This window comes from Gymnoscopelus braueri (genome assembly GCF_963280865.1).
Source record: "Gymnoscopelus braueri genome assembly, chromosome: 11".
Lineage (NCBI taxonomy): Eukaryota > Metazoa > Chordata > Actinopteri > Myctophiformes > Myctophidae > Gymnoscopelus > Gymnoscopelus braueri.
This window is the reverse complement of record NC_137613.1, coordinates 37,817,534-37,839,994: the sequence shown is the minus strand read 5'-3', so window position 1 is coordinate 37,839,994 and position 22,461 is coordinate 37,817,534. Positions and strand designations below refer to the sequence as shown.

The 22,461-nt window shown below is 40.9% G+C and overlaps 2 protein-coding genes across 2 annotated transcripts in view; one reads left to right on the top strand and one right to left on the bottom strand.

The window, feature by feature from the left end:
• Positions 1 to 17,987, top strand: part of LOC308096022 (uncharacterized protein) — a 33,307-nt gene extending 15,320 nt beyond the window's left edge. The window contains exon 2 of the mRNA XM_080443277.1: positions 10,688 to 17,987. Coding sequence (XP_080299403.1) covers positions 10,688 to 16,411 — 5,724 coding nt within the window. The 3' untranslated portion in view covers positions 16,412 to 17,987. The remainder of the gene's footprint in view (positions 1 to 10,687) is intronic.
• LOC308095172 (progranulin-like) overlaps positions 1 to 22,461 on the bottom strand; it is a 75,299-nt gene that overhangs the window by 31,476 nt on the left and 21,362 nt on the right. The gene's annotated exons all lie outside the window — the stretch shown is intronic.

Here is a 22,461-nt window from a genome sequence, read left to right as displayed (position 1 = left end):
ATTATTATTATTATTATTATTATTATTGTTGTTGTTGTTTCTTTATGTTCTTACAGTTTTTCGTTATACCAAACTAAATAATTACATACAAATATTTCAGTAATATTCCTTATTTTATGTAAGGATCATTTTCAGAGGTTACAAAATATTTTTCTACTTCTTAACTTCTTTTTTAGTTACATTTACGTTTGTTTTAATGCTGTTCTATCATGCAGACATTCAGCTTAGTTGGCTGCTGTTTATTTTATTATTATTATTAATACAATATTTGATTAGGTATTACATGTATATGATTATTAATATTTTAATTATATATATATATATATATATATATATATATATATATATATATATATATACTTACAGAAAGTTGGACAAATGTGTTTTTATGCTGCTGCTCTATCATTCATACATGCAGTGTTGTGTTTAGCTTGTAGATCGGCTATTTTCAAAAAGCCAATGTATATAGGGTTAGAGTGCTCATGTGAGCTAATCGCTTCGTTTGGGATTGTTTTCATAGACCTGGCTGCTTATATCTCTCGCGCAATGTGGCAACACTGGTGGCTGAGGCCGGAATTTTTAGACCTACGCACGAATTTGCGGAACTAATGTGTGAAACTGTGTTTCCGGCCGGATGATGTAACGAGACACGCTCAACGTTGCCATGTCCGCTTATTATAAGCGAATGTTGGCTACTTTCTCTTTAAAGTTGCTCTTAAATATTTGTGGTTGTTACTTTTTGGCCTTCTTTCTTAAAGTGCAGTTTCTTATCACAAGGAATTGTGAGCTTGTAGATCTGCTTTTTTCAAATAGCCTAGTGTTTAAAGGGCGAAGGGCGGCTCGCTTCTTTTGGGCTTGTTTTCATAGACCTGGTTGCTTGTTTCTGTCGCAAAATCTGGCAACCCCATGAACACACATGGACCGCCCCCCTTCTCCTTCCTTCTCAGAACTTTGAATTGTTTGCTGGTCGGTAACGTTGTGGCGAGACAAATTGCAAACAATTAAACTTCATTTACTTTTACATCATATCACTGATCTACAGCTTTTCTTCGGAGGAGTTTCATTTCGTCGTCTTTTGTGTGAGGTGAGTAATAATATAATTTGTATATTATAGTATAAAATCCATCCATTAGCCGATATGCGCTAACTTTCCAAGCTAACGTTGCATCGTCATGGATGAAGTCCAGCCTGGTGTTTGCACTTTTTCCCGTTTTGTTCCGTACATCTACGTTCACATTTCAAACAAAGTGTTTACCCGATGGCCACGAATGTTACGATTATGTACGGCTGCCCAGAAATACCCGCATTTTCCGTATTGTTCAATTAAAATACTTTTAATCCGATCGGTGGCCATTTTATCATAGAGTTATATTGTATCAGAGTGCAATACACATCGCAACCGATAGGGTCACACGGTTGAAAGCATGGGGGAAATGCTGAGACTGGCCACCGATCGGATTAAAATGCTTTTTATTGAACAATACGGAACATACTGGTACTTCTGTGGGCCCCTACATACTTTTAACATCCGTGGCCATGAGGTAAGCACTTTATATTTGAAATGTGAACGTTTATGTTGATGTACGGGCCGTAAATGGAAGTGCAAACACGTGTGTGTGTGTGTGTGTGTGTGTGTGTGTGTGTGTGTGTGTGTGTGTGTGTGTGTGTGTGTGTGTGCGCGCAATATTTTTACAGATTGAAAAGTAGCAGATCTACAAGCTCACTTTTGTGCTTAGAATAAATGACCTCAATGGAAAGCACATTTAAACAACTGAATATAGCAGATGTAGAAGCTCACTTGTAGATCTAGATAAGATGTGGTGTGAGCAGCTGTCTATGTAAATCAATAACAAATATATCTTCTTCAGTTTAACTTTTTGTCTAAAATAAAAAATGTTTTAATTCATTTGCAGGTGTGGTGGAGATCTTGTTTGTTGGTGACAGAGAGAGCAGACAGACCTCTTCCAGACTAACTACTGCAAGCCAGGTTTGTTTAACATACAAACCTGACACATTTGTAATCATCTAATGTTGCCATTATGGAAATGGTCTTGGGGTCAAAATGGCAGATCTACAAGCTCATAGCGTGCCACTCGGTGCTGCGCTATGAGCTTGTAGATCTGGTATTTTTGAAAAATTGTGCCAATCTTTGAATATATATTCTATAAATAATTTGAAAAACACATGTTGCTAAATCAGTGGTGCTCCAACTTTTCCATGTCAAGGACCCCCAAAATGATATGTATTTGGCCGTGGACTTCCATCTCAAAATGGCACGATTTTGAAAAAATGGCACATACAAGCTCATGGTGCAGCATATTATTTTTTACAAGTGACCTTGTAGATCTACTATTTCTGCTTTTCTGACTATATTTGATATGTTTGGCAAATATTTGTAGATGCCTTTGAATACTTGTGTATTTTTTTAAAGCATAAGGCACTACACTGTCTCTCAGCATTCTATGTACAGTATGTGACTACCTTGCTTATATAACAAGATTCAGTTTTTAATTGACTTTGCTTGTTATATTTATTCTGTTAAAACTTGTGATTAAGATGGACAACTAGCCTCTAACAGGAGAATGTAGGACTGAGATGAGGTGTGTGACACACACTCAGTGCCGCGCTATGAGCTTGTAGATCTTCTATTTTTGAATAGCCAAAGAAATCTAAAATTGACACACAGATGTGTCCCCGGTCATAAGGTGTTGAAAGCAGTTACTGTGTTAACCCAGAAGGCGCATACTAGAAGCCCTACATAAATAACACTGTCAGCATTCTGGTACAGTTCTGGTATAGTTGCTGATGCATCTCTGTCATTTCAGATTTCTTTGGCTTTTCAAAAATACCAGATATACAAGCACCGAGTGCTACGCTATGAGCTTGTAGATCTGCTATTCTTTTTAAATCGTGAAAATGTGCCAACATTTTTAACTCTTATCTGTACTTCTGACTGAGGGTCTGGAACAACATAGTTTTAAAATGGGAGTCCCCGGCCAAATGCAAATATATATATATATATATGGGCTTCTGGGGGTCCCTTGAACAACATATTTTGACTATGATCTGTGCTTCTCGGGGTCCCTGGAAGAACATATTTTTAAATGGAGGTCCGCAGCCAAATGCATATCATTTTGGGGGTCCTTGACATGGAATAGTTGGAGTACCACTGATTGCACAGAGTGCCGCGCTATGAGCTTGTAGATCTGCTATATATTTATTTAAATCTTGATAACTGACGCAAATCTTTGAATATGTATTTAAAAGCTAACATTTGTATCTCAAATCATTGCTTCTGGGTAGTGTCGCACTATGAGCTTGTAGATCTACTATTTTTGCTAACATTTGAACATTTGCAAACATTTTTAACTGTCCCTGGAACAACATATTTTGAGATGGGAGTCTTACCATATACATATCATTTTGGGGGTCTTTCACATGGAATATTTGGAGTACCACTGATGTAGCAACTTAGGTTTTTTTCAAACAAATGTAGCAGATCTACAAGCTCATAGTGCAGCACAGAGTGCCGCGCTATGAGCTTGTAGATCTGCTATACATGTTTTTTTTTAAATCTTAAACTGATGCACATCTTTGAATATATATTTTTGTATCTCAAATCATTGCTTCTGGGGAATCAACAAATGTCTTCTAAATCCTAATAGTTTTTTTTTTAAACTTAGGTTACAGTAATATCAGTGGTTCTCAAACCTTTATATGTTGATGGACCCCAAATTGATAAGTATTTTGCCACAGACCTAGTGCGACACCGAGTGCCACGCTATGAACTTGTAGATCTGCTATTTTTGAAAATCTGCGTACATTTTTAACTTCATCTGTGTGCCCCGCCATGAACTTGTAGATCTGCTATTTTTTAAAAGCCAAAGTATAAAATAATGGTTAAACTGGTTACACAGATCCGTTCCTGCTTTTAATGGGTTAAACAATGGGTAGATCTCAGCAGAGATGTGGAACTATATACTGAATATAGCAGATCTACAAGTTCACCTGTGAGCTTGTAGATTCTCTGGAACCATGTGATAAAAAGCATTAAACAGATTGAAAGTATTTGACCAGGAGTAAGCTATAGTTTGACACAGTGGTTACTTACTTTGTCCTCAAGTGATAGTAGTATAGTTTTATGTGGATGTATGTAACTTTGGTGCCTAAAATACTATATTTCTGAACAGGTCCTGTGGGTGGACACTGGACAGCCGTGTTTGAGGGACAGACCCTACCTGACACACAACTGCAAGGTTTGTTTAAGTTAACCAACCTAAATTTGTATTGGGGTCATCACTTTCAATGCTTGTATATGCTGTATCCTGTATGAGTTCTCTCTCCTGATTGGATGAAATTGGTCTCCCAAAATCAACCTACATTATATTTCACAATTGGAACAAATAGTCTCTGCTTGATTTACTATATATTGTGAAGTGGCTGGCATGCACACATTTTGTATTACCCTTAAAGACCGGGAACATATCTGTAATTTTACATTTCTTTGCCTATTCATAAATAGCAGATCTACAAGCTCATAACATGGCATTGAGTGTCGCACTATGAGCTTGTAGATCTGCTATTTTTGAAAAATCTTGAACATTTGCAAACATTTGTGTGGTGTTTAACTCCTAGAGTGTATAAATGTAACCCTTGGATACAATATAAATGGACCCGTAAGGGTCTATTTGGTTACATCTACATACACAGAGATACTAGGTTATGGGGGTCTGGTCTAATGCATTGGCTAAAAATGGAAGTTCTTTGATATTACAATAGTTTGAACCACTGGTATCCAGGTGAAAAGTATTTGTTGCTTCAACTTTCTATAGAGTTGTCAGCTGACTGAAAGGTGATAATAAGGGGGTGATTAGAGGTGTGGCTAGGGGTTGAATAAATGACCCATTGTTGATTTCCATTAACAGGCCCTGATTGTGTCTCCTCTGTGCCTGTCTTATCTATTATGTGGCCAATGTTTCAGCACAATATGACAGTTTTCAAGATCTATCTTGGCACTGTTTCTTTGCTACTGTCCAGTTTATAGAAAGCTATATGCTGATAGCCATCATTGCTTTGTGTTTGTTTAGTAACACGGAACACCCTGTCTCAGTCTGCAGGTCCTTTTTAAACCAAAAATAAAGAGTGGGTTGGCAATTTCATCCAATCATAATCAATAACTTGATTGTATAGGCTGTCCTGTATGAGTTCTCTCTCCTGATTGGATGAAATTGGTCTCTCAAAATCACAATTTCGTTTTAAAGGCAGTTACTGTGTCACCTAGAAGGAGTATACTAACAGCACCCCTACTTAAGTAAGACTGTTTGCATTCTGGTACAGTGGTGTAGTCAATTGGTATGGTTGCTGTGTTTTCACGTTGTGGATGCAATGTATTATTTAGTATATTCATTTCCATTTGATAGTATGCTTTAATAAGTACCTGACAAACAAACATACATGCTCACTTGTGTGTGCCTAAGTGTCTTTGGGTCAATCCAGAGCCAGTGTTTAAGGAGCCATTGCCAATATCGATAGCTTGATTTACTTATATTGTGATAAGTGCTAGGCATGCCTGAATTTTGTATACCAAAAATAGCAGATATACAAGATCATAGCGCAGCACCAAGTGAGCTTGTAGATCTGCTATTTTTGAAAAATCTTGAAAGTTTGCAAACATTTTTAACTCTGATCTGTGCTTCTGGGGATCCCTGGAACAACATATTTTGACATAAGGGTCCGCTGCTAAATACATATCATATTGGGGGTCCTCTGCGAACATTTTTTAACTCCGATATGTGCTTCTGGGAGTTCCTGGAACAACATATTTTGAGATGGGGTCTGCGGCCAAATGCATATCATTTTGCGGGTCCTTCACATAGAAAAGTGGAGCACCAAGACACGTTGGAAGCTTGTAGATCTGCTATTTTTACTCTTATTGTGTGACACTCTTGTATGATGAAGTAGGGCAGTGGTTCTCAAACTTTTATGTAGATGTACAGGCCGTAAATGGATAAAGTGCAAACACCAGGTTGAAGTCATGTTTCAGAGCTAGCTTTGTTAGCTACATGATTGTTTTTTATAACATTGTGTCACAATCCACCTCCACCATATTCTATGAAAATTTGAACATTTGTGATTAATAAACAGACTACTAGCCACTAACAGGAGAAACTAGGGCTGAGATGAGGTGGGTGTGTGTGTGGGTCACATATTGTCACACCACTCATTTAAAATAGCAGATCTACAAGCTCATTTTCTGAGCTTGTAGATCTGCTATTGTCCCTATATTGACATGGTCACGCCCTTGTGCTCAGATTGTGTCTGTCTATCTGTGTACATTTGCGGTGTGAGTACTGTACAGTGTTGCATTGCTGATTTGGTATGTTGGCAGTTGGCATAGATGGACAAATATTGTACTTGTAATCCACTACAATTATTTGAAAACTTTCTTACTTTGTAGATTTTTATTATTGTTTAAATCTATCTAAACTTTGGCTATTTGAAAACATCTGTAGCCATGTGATAACCAGGCATTATACATATTTGAAAATAGCAGATCTACAAGCTCATTGTAAACTTTTAGCCTTATTATAAATGGCCGATCTACAAGCTCACTTGTCAGATTGTAGATCACTTGTGAGCTTGTAGATCTGCCAATGTCACTATATGCATTTACTTTTATAATTTTGTCTAAAATACAGTATTTTTGATTGACATTTTCAGCTGTGGCGTGGCTGTACACCGGACCTGATATCTTGGCCAACACAGCTGTGGACTGAGGGGACCATTCCACACTGCACTACTGCAAGGTTTGTTTAACATAACATGACACATGTGCAAATCAAAGCGTTTTAGATCTAACTATCTAATGTTTGCATATGGAAATTGTCTTGGGGGCAATCCATTGTTTTTAAGGAATCATTGCCAATATACTCTATGTAGCTTAACTCTTTAACTGCCATATCAATAGTGTGCCAGTGCTGCCAGCAAAAACGGTGATTTTACTGTACCTTTGAAAAATCATGGAATAATTTACGTGACTGCCGTCCTCACAGAGATCGGCGCATTACATGCATGGGGTTATCAAGATTCCCAGAGGGGTCCCCAAATTATTTCGTTGGTCCCCAGATTATTAGCTTAATTGAAACACTTTCTTTCTTTTTCAAATGCCAACTCCTATTATTTTAGCTTATATTGCACACTTTATTGTCTCCGCCAGTCCGGAAGGCATGCCTGAGACTGTTTTGCACCCTGTCTGTGTGTCATTCTGTCTGTGGACAGTCAATCTCTGGTACTGTTGGCTTGATGGCACACACGTTCTCTGGATGCCAGAGCAGAATTATGTCCCAAAAAAGTCATATGGGCCTGTAATTGTGCCACCAAGAGGCCGATTTTTGAAAAACACACTTTTGACCGTGCTCCTACACATGTTGTCTAAACATGACGCTAATCGGTACACGGTGTCTCTATTGTCATTAAACGAAACTGGTCTTTCAGATTTGTCATATTCCATCCTGATTGGCTAAGATTGTCTTCCAAAGTTTGCAGGAGTGCCCCGTTTTGAACAAAATGCCTCAAATCATGAACACGGCATGCAATTTCTGTGACATTTTGCAAGCACATTCCCACTTGGCAGAGGAAGAAATGCCACTTGAAAAATGTCACGTCAGCCTCATGGTGGCGCTATAGCAGGTCGATTCATGTTTGTACCTATAACTGCACGATATGTGTAAAACTTTTTATGCACACTCCCTAGTGGCCAAGAAAAAGCCTTTGCCCTGCATTTTTCACATCTGCCTGTTATAGCGCCATCAGGTGGCTGACTTGTGTAAAACTTATTTTTGATATTACAGATTTTATCCAAATTGCACGCAAATAGTCATGTGATCAAGACGGATGTCTCTTGTCCAATGTCATCCGGTTCCAAGCAACTGTCCAGGCCATGTCCAGGTCTCAGCGCAGACAAGGTCCAGGTCTTTTAACGGATCTGACCTTTCATATTCCACCCTGATTAGCTAAGATTGACATCTAGAATACCACAAATCATTATAGCACCGTCTGATTGTGGTGAAACTTTGCACGCACATTCGCACTACTTTGAGATACAAGTGCCACCCTCTTAACATTGCCCTATTATAGCTCCATCAGGAGGCAGTTTTTTGCAAAACAATTGTTTTTAAATTAGTCCCACAAATGTTGTCCAAACATCACGCAAATTGGTACACATTATCTTCATAGTCAAGTGATCAAAATAAATCTATACATTTTTCATATTCATCCTGATTGACGAATTCCAAGCATTGCTGGCCCATAATAACCTACCTGACCTGGTGGAGACCTGTGCTCCGAGAAGCACTTTCTCTAGTTGCATTCTGTTGCCACACATTTTAAAAAGGTCATGACTATATAGGATCCAATTTGGCCAAAGCTGTCAACCATTTTTAATCAAAAAATTCAAATGGATTACAACAAAATGGTTACACCATTACTCTACAGATAAATGGTAACATTAGTGTTTGCAACAGTAAACTTATGAATTAATGCATTATTTTCCCACACTGCTTTACCTAAGAAACTATGCAGATGATATGCGTACTTCAATTCTATGGTGTACTCATCATATACATAATCTTTGGTATACATATTCTTATGTAATACTTTCTCTCTTTAGTTATACTTTTCCAAATGTTTTGGTCAATATTGTGTAAAATCCTGAATAGTTAAAGTTCAACAAAGGCTATCAGCTTTGTCTGTTATAGCCATAATGGCATGAATGGTAGATGGATATAAATAACCTTACATAAATAACCACCATACATACACATGCAGCTGTTAGATTGCTAACACACCAATAATGCACATTATGGAAAGATGAAAGAACTCAACGCAGTCAGAGAAATGACTTCATATATACCGATACTTGATCATAGACAAAGATTTTCATCAAAAATGTGCCCTTTAAACAGCCATAACTCCAGTTCCGAACATGCTTAACGCTCCAAACTTGGTATGTGCAATAGCAGTGTATAACACTTCAAATGGCCATGCTTCAGTGACCCATGTTCATAGCAGTGCAACATAGGACTAGGTTTGAAGGCTGTGCAGCGGCCTGAAAATCTACTGTCATAAAATGTAATTATATTGTAAAACTATAGCGCTAGTCTGAAAATGTTCTCTTTTTTTCTCTAGTGTTCATCAGATCGGAACAGCTCCTCTGGTGACTTTTTAACGGTAAGTAAGTTGATTCTAGAGGCCTAGAGTGATTTGTGACTAATGCTACACTAGTATTGAAGGTTGTTTTTTGGTAGAGAGTGTACATTTTAATAAAAGTTCAGATCTAAAACTTGGTGACATCATGCCTTATCGTGGGAAGAAATCTATCGCTAAAAAGAAATTCTGGGATGCTAAATTGGCCCATACAGATTCACCAAACAGTTGCACAGAGGTCGATGAAGGGGCACAAAACACATTTAGTCCATGGCCAGCCATGGAGCCTGTGGTAGAAACAGCTCAGCAACATGCACAGTCTGATGTTGAAGAACAAGACAACATTGTCGAGGCCATGGACCTTTCCAACAATGACCAAGCATGCACCGTGCCACCCTCTGTCAAATCTGTGCAGGCATCCAAAAGCCAAAATCATCATAAGTTTTCCCAAATGTCAAAGAATCGGCAGTGTACATGCATGGGTCTGACATTTTTGGCACACCAACATGAAGGTCTTGACTTGAAGATGGATGATCTTGACAAGATACTGGACAAGGGAGACAGTCTGTATAAAAGAACAATAGAAACACTAAAAAGACAAAAGCTGTTTAAGTCATGCCAGCTGACAATGGAGGAAGTACCTCTCAAGGTGGAAACGGAACACAATACGTACTCTGTGAAAAAATCTAGCGTGGACATGGGATATATGAGAGCTGAGGGAGAGCCCTACCGACGGCATTGGTGGCTGAAGCTTCAGGAAAGACTTAAGTGTCTGTCTGAGAATGTCAAATATGCACTCCTAACAGTATCACCACACACCATTGCTGTTTTTAGAGACAGGTCTGGAAGATATGGACTGTTTGACTCTCATCAGAGAAGTGCTGATGGCCTACCTTTGCCTGGAGGAAAAGCTGTAATGATGACCTTCACTCAGTTGGATGATCTGTTCGCTAAGATTGACCAGCTAATTGACTTCTCACACTCAAACAATATTGACAAAATGCAGTATGACTTCATGCCAGTGACATTTGAACAGACAAATGCTCGGTCACCCCATCTGTCAACAGTGCAAGTTCATCCTGACAACCTGCATCACAAAGAGCCTGTCGCTCTAACCAGCCAGGATGAAACAAACACTGGACTTCCAATCACCAAGCATTCTCTGCAGGCAGGCCATTCACCATCAACACAAGTGATGTCAGACACTACAAATGAAAGAGCCAACAAAGTCAATAAACAACGGAAACAGAAAATAATGAGGAGACAAAGAAAGGAACTGCGATCTGATACCGAGGAAAAAACTATGACTCCGAGGAAGGAATACATGAACAAATACATTGCCATGAGATGTATAACAAATAGAAAATTCAAGGAACGGCAACAAAAATTCAAGAACGCATATTCCAACAGGAAGTTCAAAGAAGCTGAGTTTAGAGAGAAGAAGTCGGCTTATGGCAAAAGGAGGTTCAATGAAGATGAGGAGTTTAGAGAGAACAAGAAGGCTTATGAGAACAAGAGGTACAATGAAGATGAGGTGTTTAGAGGGAAGCGGAAGGCTTATGGGACCAAGAGGTTCAAAGGAGATGAGTTCAAGGAAAAGTTTAGGGAACGCATGAAGTCCTACATGGCCCGCAGATGCAAAACGGACCCATTCTTCAAGATGCGCCGTGACATTCGCGCTTCTTTGAAAATAAGAAGAAGATACAAGGACTTATGTGATGTCCTGCTCCAACTGAGCAGGAAAGATTTAGCTACTGTGAATATAGATTTAGCTCCCGCACCCCAAAAGGATCGGCTACTACGAGGCGCTATAGCGAGTTTCCAGAAAGTCATAAAACATGGACCAACTTTTGTGTGTACAACGTGCCATCGGACTCTTTTCTCTAAGCAAGTGTATGTTTGTCATCGGTCAAAATACACGAGAAAACCCGCCGTGGTTGCTGCCTGCTTGACAGGCAAATACCTTCATTTGTGTGATGATCAATGTGGAGGGCCGGAAGATTGTACCGTACCCGAAGAAAGGCGAAAAGAGTGGATTTGTAAATGCTGTCACAACAGTGTAGTAGCAGGAAGAATGCCACGCTTGGCTGTTGCAAACAACCTGGAACTTGCACCCATTCCTCCAGAGCTCCGCCAACTCAATGTGCTGGAAAGACAAATATCGGCATTAGACATTCCATTTGCCAAGATTCTCACACTTCCTAAAGGCAAACAGAGTGCTATATATGGTGCTGTGGTGTGCGTGCCAGCAGACGTGGAAACCACAGTAAACACCCTACCCAGAAGGCTCGACTCATCCCGTTTGTACAGGGTGAAACTGAAGAGACGTCTGCGGTACAAAGGCCATCATTTGTTTCACACTGTCAATATGACCAATGTCTTACTGGGCTTGAGGAAACTCATCGAGACACACCCCGACTACAAAAACATCACAATCCGAGATGATGAGAGCATCAACGATGAAAATGTGGAGGGCCAGCTTGAAGACCTACCCACTGTTGAACTTGAAGACCTACCCACTGTTGAACAGACAGGCACAGACGAAGTCATGGACAGTTGTGACGACGCCGAAATGATGGAAGTAGCCGATGCGACTGAAACTCTCGACCCATCACGGACAGTGGATCAACATCCACCCACTGCCCAAGATGAGCAAGATGCGCTGAGACCTGGACATGGCCTGGACAGTTGCTTGGAACCGGATGACATTGGACAAGAGACAATGACATACGGAGATGGCATATTCTGCATCGCCCCAGCTGAAGGAAACAGGCCTGTCAGCTATAGCACAGCCCCTAACCTCGAAGCAAGGGCCTTCCCTACATTGTTTCCAACTGGAGAGAACACGTTGGATCGGAAGAGAAAGCTCAAACTGACACCAAGCAGGTACTTCAACGCAAGGCTTTTCAATGTTGATGATCGTTTTGCGAGAGACCAAAGCTATCTCTTTTTTGCCCAGTTTGTTACAGAGACCTACTTGGCAAAAAACACCATCTCAATTCAATTGAGGAAGGGCAAACCCTTTACCAAGGATGGTCGCAGGATCTGCAACAAGATGTTGCAGGACAAGCATGAAGTTGAGAGACTGGTCAGAAACCGGGATGCAACAAGGTTCATGCAACCCCTTAGGGGGACGCCAGCCTACTGGCAGAAGACCATGTATGATTTGTTTGCCATGGTCCGTCAGTTAGGCCCACCTACCTTCTTTTTGACCTTAAGTGCTGCAGAATTCAGATGGCCAGAGGTCATAACGGCAATAAAAGCACAGCAAGGCCAAATAGTGGATTTTGACAAGCTGGACTGGAATGAGAAATGCGACATCCTCAGAAGCAATGCAGTGACTACCATGCGAATGTTTGACAAGCGAGTTCATTCTGCGTATTCAAAACTGCTGCGGTCTGATGCTCGCCCAATCGGACACGTCATAGACTGGTTCCATAGAATCGAGTATCAAAACCGGGGTTCGCCGCATGTTCACGCCTTAATGTGGGTAGCCGACGCCCCCAAACTCGGAGAAGACTCGGACGAGAAGATATGCGAATTTGCGGACCGCTACATTTCGTGCCAGCTGCCTGATCCAAACAAAAATCCTGTGCTTCACCGAATTGTCCAAGAAGTTCAGATGCACAGCAAAAACCACACAAAGTCCTGTAAGAAAGGTAACAAGACATGCAGGTTTGGATTCCCCAAGGCACCAGTGGACACAACCTGGTTAACTAACCCAACGCCAGTTGATCCAACGGAGGAAGTCACGGATGAAGACGAAAGGGGCGCAACAGGAGGAAATGAAGGAACAAACGAAAGTGCAAAGAAGAGTACAGAAGGCATAGGCAAACAACAGAGGGCAAGAGCACAAGCTGCTTTGGCCAAACTCAAACCTCTGTATGATCTACTTCTGGACTTGCCATCAGAACTGACCGACCTCTCAGAGTTGCTGGCAAAGTGCAATTTGACTCACGAAGAGTACGACAGCTATCTTGAAGACTTGAGGAATGTCCAGGTCCTCTTGATGAAGCGTGGAGTCAAGGACTGCTATGTGAACAACTACAACCCAGTTTTGCTGGAGGCCTGGAATGCCAACATGGATATCCAGTTTGTCCTGGACCACTTTGTTTGCATCTCATACATGCTGTCCTACATATCCAAGGCCGAACATGAGATGGGTGAGCTTCTGAAACAAGTAGTCGAAGGCATAGACCCCACAAAAGTGACCGAGAGGGGTGCAATGAACGAGCTTGTTCACGCATATGTGAAAAACAGACAGGTTAGCTCTCAGGAGGCAGTGGCCCGAACTTGCAGCTTGCCATTGAAGGAATGCTCCCGCGATGTTGTCTTCCTCCCGACGGATGACAATGCAATGAAAATGAGCCTCCCGCTCAGCTTGCTGCAGAAAAGACCAGCCGATTCGAACCAAGTGTGGATGTCAGGGCTTCTTGACAAATACAACGCCAGACCCAAAACACTGGTGTTTGACAACATGTGTCTAGCAGAATTTGCATCCGAGTACAGGATTGTGTACAGTAGCGAAGCAAAAAAGCCAGATTGCCTGAAGCTGTCTGACAACATGGGAACCATTAAGAAGCGCTCGACGGATGGCCGACCCGCGGTTATCAGATACGCGAAATTCTCGGAACAGAAGGACCCCGAGAAATACTTCGGCAACTTGCTGAAGGCTTACCTTCCGCATCGCTATCAGACCACACTGAAAACCGCAATCTTCCCCACCTACAAGGAGTTCTACGACTCTGCGTCTGTGAAAATACCTGGACAAAAATGGACATGCCGCGCAAATGCCATTGTTGATGAGAACAAAATGAGGTATGAAAAACACAGCAAATCGATGGAAGAAGCATTAGAGGAATTCATGAAGCATGGCCCTGCGGAAGATGCGTGGGCCAACATTGCCCCAGAAAATGAGCTCGAGCGGATGGAATGTCTTGCCGAACAAGATCAAGATCCACAGGCAGACGACGAACAAGACGACGTCCCAGAGTTCAGTTGTCAAGAGGTGGGTACAATTGTTGGTCACAGGGTATCGGCTCCGCAAATGAGCCTCGATTATCTGCGTTCAATGTGTCGAAACCTCAACCGGACGCAAGCCTCCATCTTTCACTCTGTACGTGAATGGTGCTTCAAGAGCGTACTCGACCAGAAACCCGAACCCTTCTTCTTCTTTGTCACTGGGGGTGCTGGAACTGGCAAATCACACCTGATCAAGTGCATCTACGGTGAGGCATCACGGATTCTCCGTCGACTCCCCAGACTGTTTGAGGAGACGGATGCATCCATGCCCACAGTGCTGCTGTCTGCGTTTACAGGAACTGCGGCATACAACATCGCAGGAAACACACTGCATTCCCTGTTGAAGTTGCCAAGAAAACTGAAACCACCCTACATAGGACTGGGAAACAAATTGGATGACGTGAGGGCAAAGCTGGGAAATGCGGAGATCATCGTCATAGATGAGGTGTCGATGATTTCAAAGGCTATGTTTATCTACATCCACTGGAGACTGCAAGAGATTAAAGGCAGTAAGAGGCCATTCGGCGGCATGTCGGTACTTGTAGTAGGCGACTTTTACCAGCTCCCTCCAACGTCAAGTGGGAAACCGCTCTGTGTGCTCGAGGAAGGCCAACCGGACCTTCTGCTCGAACACTTTCAGATGATCACGTTGACCGAGATCATGCGACAGAAAGATGATCTGCCCTACGCAGAGCTTCTGAATAGGTTGAGAGTCAAAGCGAAGAAGGATCCGCTGAGTGACGGAGACAAAGCACTCCTTGCTCAGAGAGTGACTGTGCGTGACCGTTGTCCTAAGGATGTTGTGCACATCTTCGCAACCAACAAAGAGGTGTCCGAACACAACGCCAAATCTTTGTCTGCGCTCCACAGCCACATCGTCAACATACCCGCGGAAGACTACAAGCAAGTCCATAACCACAAGACTCGCCTTGCCAGTCCCTGTACAGGAGAGCAGAACGATCTTCTTGACAACTTGCAGGTTGCAGAAGGCGCCCCAATCGTGATCATCAGGAACATAGATGTGGAGGATGGCCTTGTGAACGGGACATTTGGCAAGATGGCTAGTGTAGAGATGCACGTAAACGAGGACGGGAGTAGAGTAGCCAAGCTTTGGCTTGTAGTAGACAAGCCTGAAGCAGGACAGAAATACCGGAAAACTACACCTGGCAGTACACAAGTGTACGTCGAGAGATATGAGGAACACCTGAGCAATAACACGCTTCGTAGGCAATTTCCCATCAAGTTGGCATATGCTTGCACAGCTCACAAAGTCCAAGGCATGACTACACAATCTGCTGTGGTTTCCTTGAAACGGATCTTCCAACCAGGCATGGCCTACGTTGCCCTCAGTAGGACAACGTCATTGCAAGGATTGCACATCATTGACTTCGATGCGAAGAAAATCTATGCTGATCCTGCAATCACAGCTGCCCTGGAATCCATGAAGACCGCCTCACTGGACAGTGTTATGCCACTGTTGAAGTATCGAGAGACGACAGGCCAGGCGCAAACACTCGCGATTGTCCATCACAACACGCAAAGTTTACCGGCACACATTCAGGACATCAAAAAACATCACGAACTGACCCATGCAGATGTCCTGTGCTTGACCGAGACGCATCTCACCGGCTCCTTTGTGGCTGACAGTCTCCAATTGGATGGATACACCATGTTCAGCCGCAACAAGCACATCTCGTACACCAGCCGTCCTGAACGTGCAGAACAGAATGGCGGTGGCGTCGCTGTGTATGTGAAGGACCATTTACAGGCATGTGAAAAGCGTTACCTACACAATGTGACAAACCTCGAGTTTGTGGTCGTCAAGATAGAGTCCCCTGTCAAGCTTCTGATCGCTGCAGTGTACAGACCACCACGTTACGATGACCCGTTCATGGAAAATCTGAAGGCGCTTCTGGACTCCTTAGAAGTGATGGACCACCATCCCATCGTAGTCTGTGGTGATTTCAACGAAAATCTACTGGCCAGTGTAGGTACTCCGATAGCGATGCTGCTCGAGTCCAGAGGATACACACAACTGATCAAGGAGAAGACTACTGACAAAAACACGCTGTTGGATCACATTTACATCTCAAGACCAGAGCAATGTCTACAGTCTGGAGTACTACGTACGTACTACAGCTACCATGATCCTGTGTATTGCGTATTATCCTCCGATCAGGACTAGTGCATAGCCTGCAAGACAAGCTTGCAAACACTGGAACCATGTAGACCTTAGTTTCAAGGACATCGTGCTCTTTCCCACCAAACGCATTCTGACCTGCTCTTATAAATCACATCTGCCGCACTCAATAACAAAAGGATTGCGAACAATGGAACCTCTTGATCACCAACCCTGTCATTGGATATATCACTGGAACATGTGAATCAGCAGCCCAAATATTGTCACCAGAAATGTAGGAACTGCGTGGGCTATTAGAGTCACACGTACGCATTCATTCTTTGGTGCCACTATTTGGGCAGCTGATTCACAGTCCCATCTGCCACAGTCAGGAACAAACAAAATGCAAACATTGGAACCTATTCATAGCCACACGCTACCTCATTCTCACCAACACCAATCTCACCAACCCTATCCTCAAAACCAAAGGTGACCGGGCCTCATCGTAGCCGCACCTATACTTTGGAATCTCCCATTACACAGCAGCCAAATCTCACCTTTTTTCTCTTGTTGCTAGTATTATTCATATTGTAGCATTGTTTTGTCTTTTTTCATAACTACTGATTGTGAAGTATTTGTTTGAAAAGAACACTAACACTTGTTTCCCTGTTTTTCAGAAGCCGTCCAGCACTGATATTTTTTTTTGCCTTTAACCTTTTTCTACATTTCAGGAATGTTCTTTGTGAATAATTGTCATATTTCTAAGATAATTGCATTCCATTTATGTTGTGGCTCGTGAACCGGTAGTACCCAATTTCTATAAACACAATATTGGCCATCCCTGAATTTAATAACAAACTCACATAAAATAATCAATTCTAAAAAATGCATAACAAACTATTTTGGATTGTATACTGCCTTTTCATGACCCACTACCTTATATTTACATGTGCATGTTGTAAATGTTTTAACTCACCATTTGTTTTTAGGGCTGTAAGACTGTAACACTTATTAGGACTAAATTATTTTTTAATAAATGTTGTCAAAAAATTGAATTTTATTCAAACAGCCAATATACAAGCATTAAAATAGGACTTAATTTCTTAATTAAACTAATTAATGTAATCCCAAAATAATTATGGAAAATGTTACACATTGATTCATTGATAAATACAAAATTAGATGTCTACAAAATACACTTTGAGATAATTCACTTAATCAATATAGTTGCAGCCCTAAAAGTTTTACTTATTTTTCAGAATGTTACATTTATTAGTTTGTTTAATATATTTACCAGGAGCTTGCTTGATCGCCTTTTTTAACAAAGGGGTCGGTGCAAGAATTTTTTCCCCGTGCACTCCTAAATTGGCTGAAATAGGAGGCGGGTTTTTTGCTTCACCCTGGAAAATATTGAAATTACTTAAAGGTTAGAATATAATTTTGGACAATAACAGTAATAGTAGTAATAATAATAACCATTATAGCATCAATAATATATCTGTCAATAATAAACTGTTTACAGGCATTGTAATAGTTATCATAAAATATAATTGTTTAATTGTCACTAATAACTCATATTAACCTATATATAGAATCATAAAATATGACCATAATCATTAACTATAGTAAAAATAATTGATAGGACATTATACCAAATATATGAATGGTGTTGCTTACAGTAAAGGTACCAATAATACAATTGTGTTAATAAATACTTTAAACTATATCTGCTCTGCTTTGTCTCTACTTATTTTTCTTTTTGCCATGTGTTTGAAAAGTGAATCTATATGTTTGGTAATGTATTTAGTCACATGTATTTAACATTTACAATGAATACAGATGTGTTTTTTTAAATTTTTATTACTATTCACAATCAGAAGGGTTCTTCACTACTAAACCTGAACAAAAAGTGCAACTTTGGAATGTAACTCTCATTAATGCCTAAGCCCATACACATAAGTTCGTTTAACTGACAATAATTCTTGCCTTCTACAATCTGATGTTTTAATTTATTTGACCCACATAACGGTTTGATCCATGCAAGAGTCAAAGCTTCTAATTGAAAGTGTTGTCAGACTATCCCTGCCTGCTGGACAAAATGGACTTCAATCCCTGTACTGTGTGTAAAATTGTGAAGCAATCTACATGGACATTAGAGCTTATCCAAAACTCCTGCCTGGTGATGACAAGTCTGTCACAATGTAGGCTTAACAATAGTGGTATTGACACCATTTCAGTAACATTGATGTGCCTGATATGCTGGAGAGTATCATCTTACAATATACAAAATGGTATGGCTTCAACCCAGCTACTAGCCAAGTATCGTAATGGTTCCACATGTATAAGGTATTTAATATCTATTATCAGACTGGGTGAAAAGTCTTTACTCTCAAAACATGACATAATTTAAGTGGGGAAACATGAAATGTCTGAGTATTACAACTTGTTTGCAAATAGCAGATATGCCATTTACTCTATATACACAGGGTATTTTCTCCTCACAATATATCAGAACAATAAGTTTCAACAATAGCAAGGTTGCTTTAACAAAGTATTCTGAAATCTAAAACACCATCTGTTCGACAGGGACTAGACTATGTTAGTATTATGTGAAAATAGATTCCGTGAACACAAAACACCAATAGCATATTCAAGTCTTTAATGTCAAACCTAAGGCAACTAACAATTATAGGTTGTTGGAGTGTAGTGCCCAGGATTACATAAACAATTGGCACTGGGTGAAAAAAAAGGGTTACAATGTATTAAAAAAATTGCACATTACACTACACATTGCAGTCCAGCGTGTAGGTCAGCCAGGAAAATATCATTTCCTGTCAAGCTCAGGTGTACACCATCAGCTAAAAACAGCTCGGCCTCATTGAACTTAATATCTGGATGTTCAATCACAATGCCACCCATCAGGTTCATGAATTTACTCATCTCATGGTTTATCCACATACGAGCCTTGTTTATTTTAGCCAAGTTCCTGGCACCCCTCCATTGCCGTCTTTCAATGATGCAAGAAAATACAATGACAGTGTTTTTCAGATTACATTTGAGCCAGGAAATATCTTTTTTCATTCGTTGGACAATTTTAATCTGTTTTGTCTTAGCCAAGTCATTGCCACCAACATGCAATAATATGACATCAGGAGGAGGTTGGTTGGCCACTTCTTTCAGGACCTTGGGGATGACATCCGTCCAACGCATCCCACCCTTGCCAAACCAAGAGACTTGTGCAGGCAGGCACAGATTGGCACCAAACGTTGCAACTGCCCTCGGACGAGCACGTGAGATTAGGCTCGAACCCACAATCCAAATAGATTTTGCTGAGGAAACAAAACATGCAAGTTGCATATGAAAAACAAATCAATACATGACGTACTTGAAAAAAAAAAATGAAATGTGACTACTGCAATACATATCAACATGCCATTTCAATGTACTTGTGTTTAAATAACAGTAAAAAAGTAAATGCACTATACATGTGTATCAATATTAATTGACCAAGGAGTGACAATGACACTTCAAGCACAATAACACTCAAACTAGAGACACTAGAATAACTTAACACAGCAGACTAATAGGAAACAGGAATTGTACACACAGCACACACCATTAGCAAATGAACACTCTGGTTAAAGCACACTATTTAAAACAATACATGAGACAACACTGACATGATATAAATGTACAGCAAAGCTACTGGTCAAATTACAGTAGAATATATTGCCACTTCTGTGTTAATGATGAAAATATGACAAGGGGGGGTGAAAAAGGAGGAAGGGCAAATAACATACCATGGTGTTCAGGTTCCTCCTGTTCAGCAGAATTGTCCATGGTGGGGTTGCGAGAGTTCATCTTCACATGAAGTCTCGAGTCCACAGTCTGCAGTCTGGAGTCCATTTTTGTGTCTTCTTATACTCTGCCAGGGAGTGGGACTGGCAGCTAATTACAGTACAGGGCCAGGTGTGTTTAATTTAGTTTAGCCCAGGTGTGTTGATTAGTGAGGCTTTAGTTTATCAGCTCAGTATGTTTGATGCAGTTGATGAGTTAATTTATGCTCGACATACTATTCCTTGTTGCTTTGGAATGTACCTTCGAAAATACTTGTTTTATTCTCACTTTGGGACTGTTTTTGGGCAGTCTTCTGTAACCCAGTTTTATGATAAAGAGAAGAAAAAGCCTCTGCATTTTTGCCAATACACCAGTGGTCACATCTTCCCAAGCAGCTAAACTAACTATCCTACACTACACAACCCTCCGTGTATTCCACTTAACAATAACCTGTGATTAGCAGATATACTGTGAAAGGAGCATTATATGCCACCTGCATTACTACAACCTCAGAACTATAACACTTCATTGAAATACAAGAGAGACAACTGTATATAAACATTATGATAAAGGTACCAGCCTTTACAAATCTTGCATGTCAAGCACGTCAAGCATTCAGACAACTCAGCATGTGTTTGACATATTTTCAACCACATGACAGGGCATTTCTTACGCACGTGTAATCCATTTGCTTCCAAAAGCAGTAGACTCTTAAAATGCACAAATGTGCATTACACTACATTAATGGACACGAAGCAGTCATTATGCTGAGGTTTACAGTGATAACTGCATACCACTGTACATAGCAATAAGTAAATGCAGTGAAATGAACTATTTAAAATGCAACTATTCTTACGCATTACATTGTGTGTCTAAACATGTCTTTTGCAGCCATGCCAATGCTACTGTGTATTCAATGAGTACAGCAACCCGCGACCGGCGTCGGCGCAACCACACTTTGCAATTGCCCTGAATTGCGACGCGTCTAGTTAGTGTGGTTGCCCTAACAGGGCAACCAGACTATAGTACTTGATGAACTTTATTATTCCGGATAAACAATACTTTGCCGTGCTTCTCCTCCCACAGTTTATTTTTCCCAATTTAGTGCCATATGTCAAAATGACCGGTCTCACCGGGAATCGTGTGCTTGTATTTTGCTAAGAGATTGGTTGCATAGTTTTATTGATATTGATTTATTAGTGCATTAAATTTCCCCATCCACTTTAATGGAAAAGTGAAAAAACTCAAATTCAAGTATTTTTTTCTCAGAAACCGTAAGAGCTAAAGTTACCAGATTTGGAAGGGAGGTTTATGATTTAGTCTGAAATTATTAAAAAAATTATCACACCATTCGGCCTCATGGTGGCGCTATAACAGCCCACTTTACGTTTTGGCCTATAACTCTTGAACCGTGGGTCCTAGAATAAAAATATTTTTCCCCTAGATTCTTTGGGTCATGACGCATCTCCCCATATAGGCCACGCCCATTTGCGTCAGGATAGATTTTCCGCCATTTTGAATTTTCTTCAAAACACACTTTTAGCTCCTCCTCCCACATATTTTGTCCAAATTTCACAAAAATCGGTACAAATGATCTTTGGACCCATGCGATAAACATCTCCAAGCGGAATTTTGATAGTCATTACCGTTCGTCCGTAAATGGCTTCCAAAGTTAACGGGAGGGGCCCGTTTTACCATAAATGCCAAAAATCACGAACGAAACGTCCAATCGATCCCAAATTTGAATCACATGTCGAGGGTGGTTTACTCAACAAATCCTCAAAAGCATTTCCACTTTGACCCATAGGGGGCGCCACAAATGCACAAAACGTAACCGTTTGATGCAAAAACATGATTTTTAGGCACTCCTTTACAACTTTGGAAGTAATTCTTAGCCAATCAGGATGGAATATGAAAATCTGATAGACTTGTATCGTTTAATGACTATAGAGATACTGTGTACCAATTTGCGCGATGTTTGGATCAAATCTGCAGGAGTACTGTCATAAAAAATGGTTTTGCAAAAAGCGGCCTCCTGGTGGCGCTATAACAGGCCAATGTGAAGAATTTGGGGCATCCAGGGAGTGTGTGTGCACAGTTTCACTGCGATCAAGCCAACAGTGCATGCCGGAGATTAGCTGTTCACAGACGGAGGGGGCAAAGGACACACACACAAACGGACGGACGGACGGATGGACGGACGGACGAACGGACATAGAGGGTGCAGGTTGTTGTCTCGGCCATGCCTTTTGGCCTGGCCGAGACAACAACAAAGCATC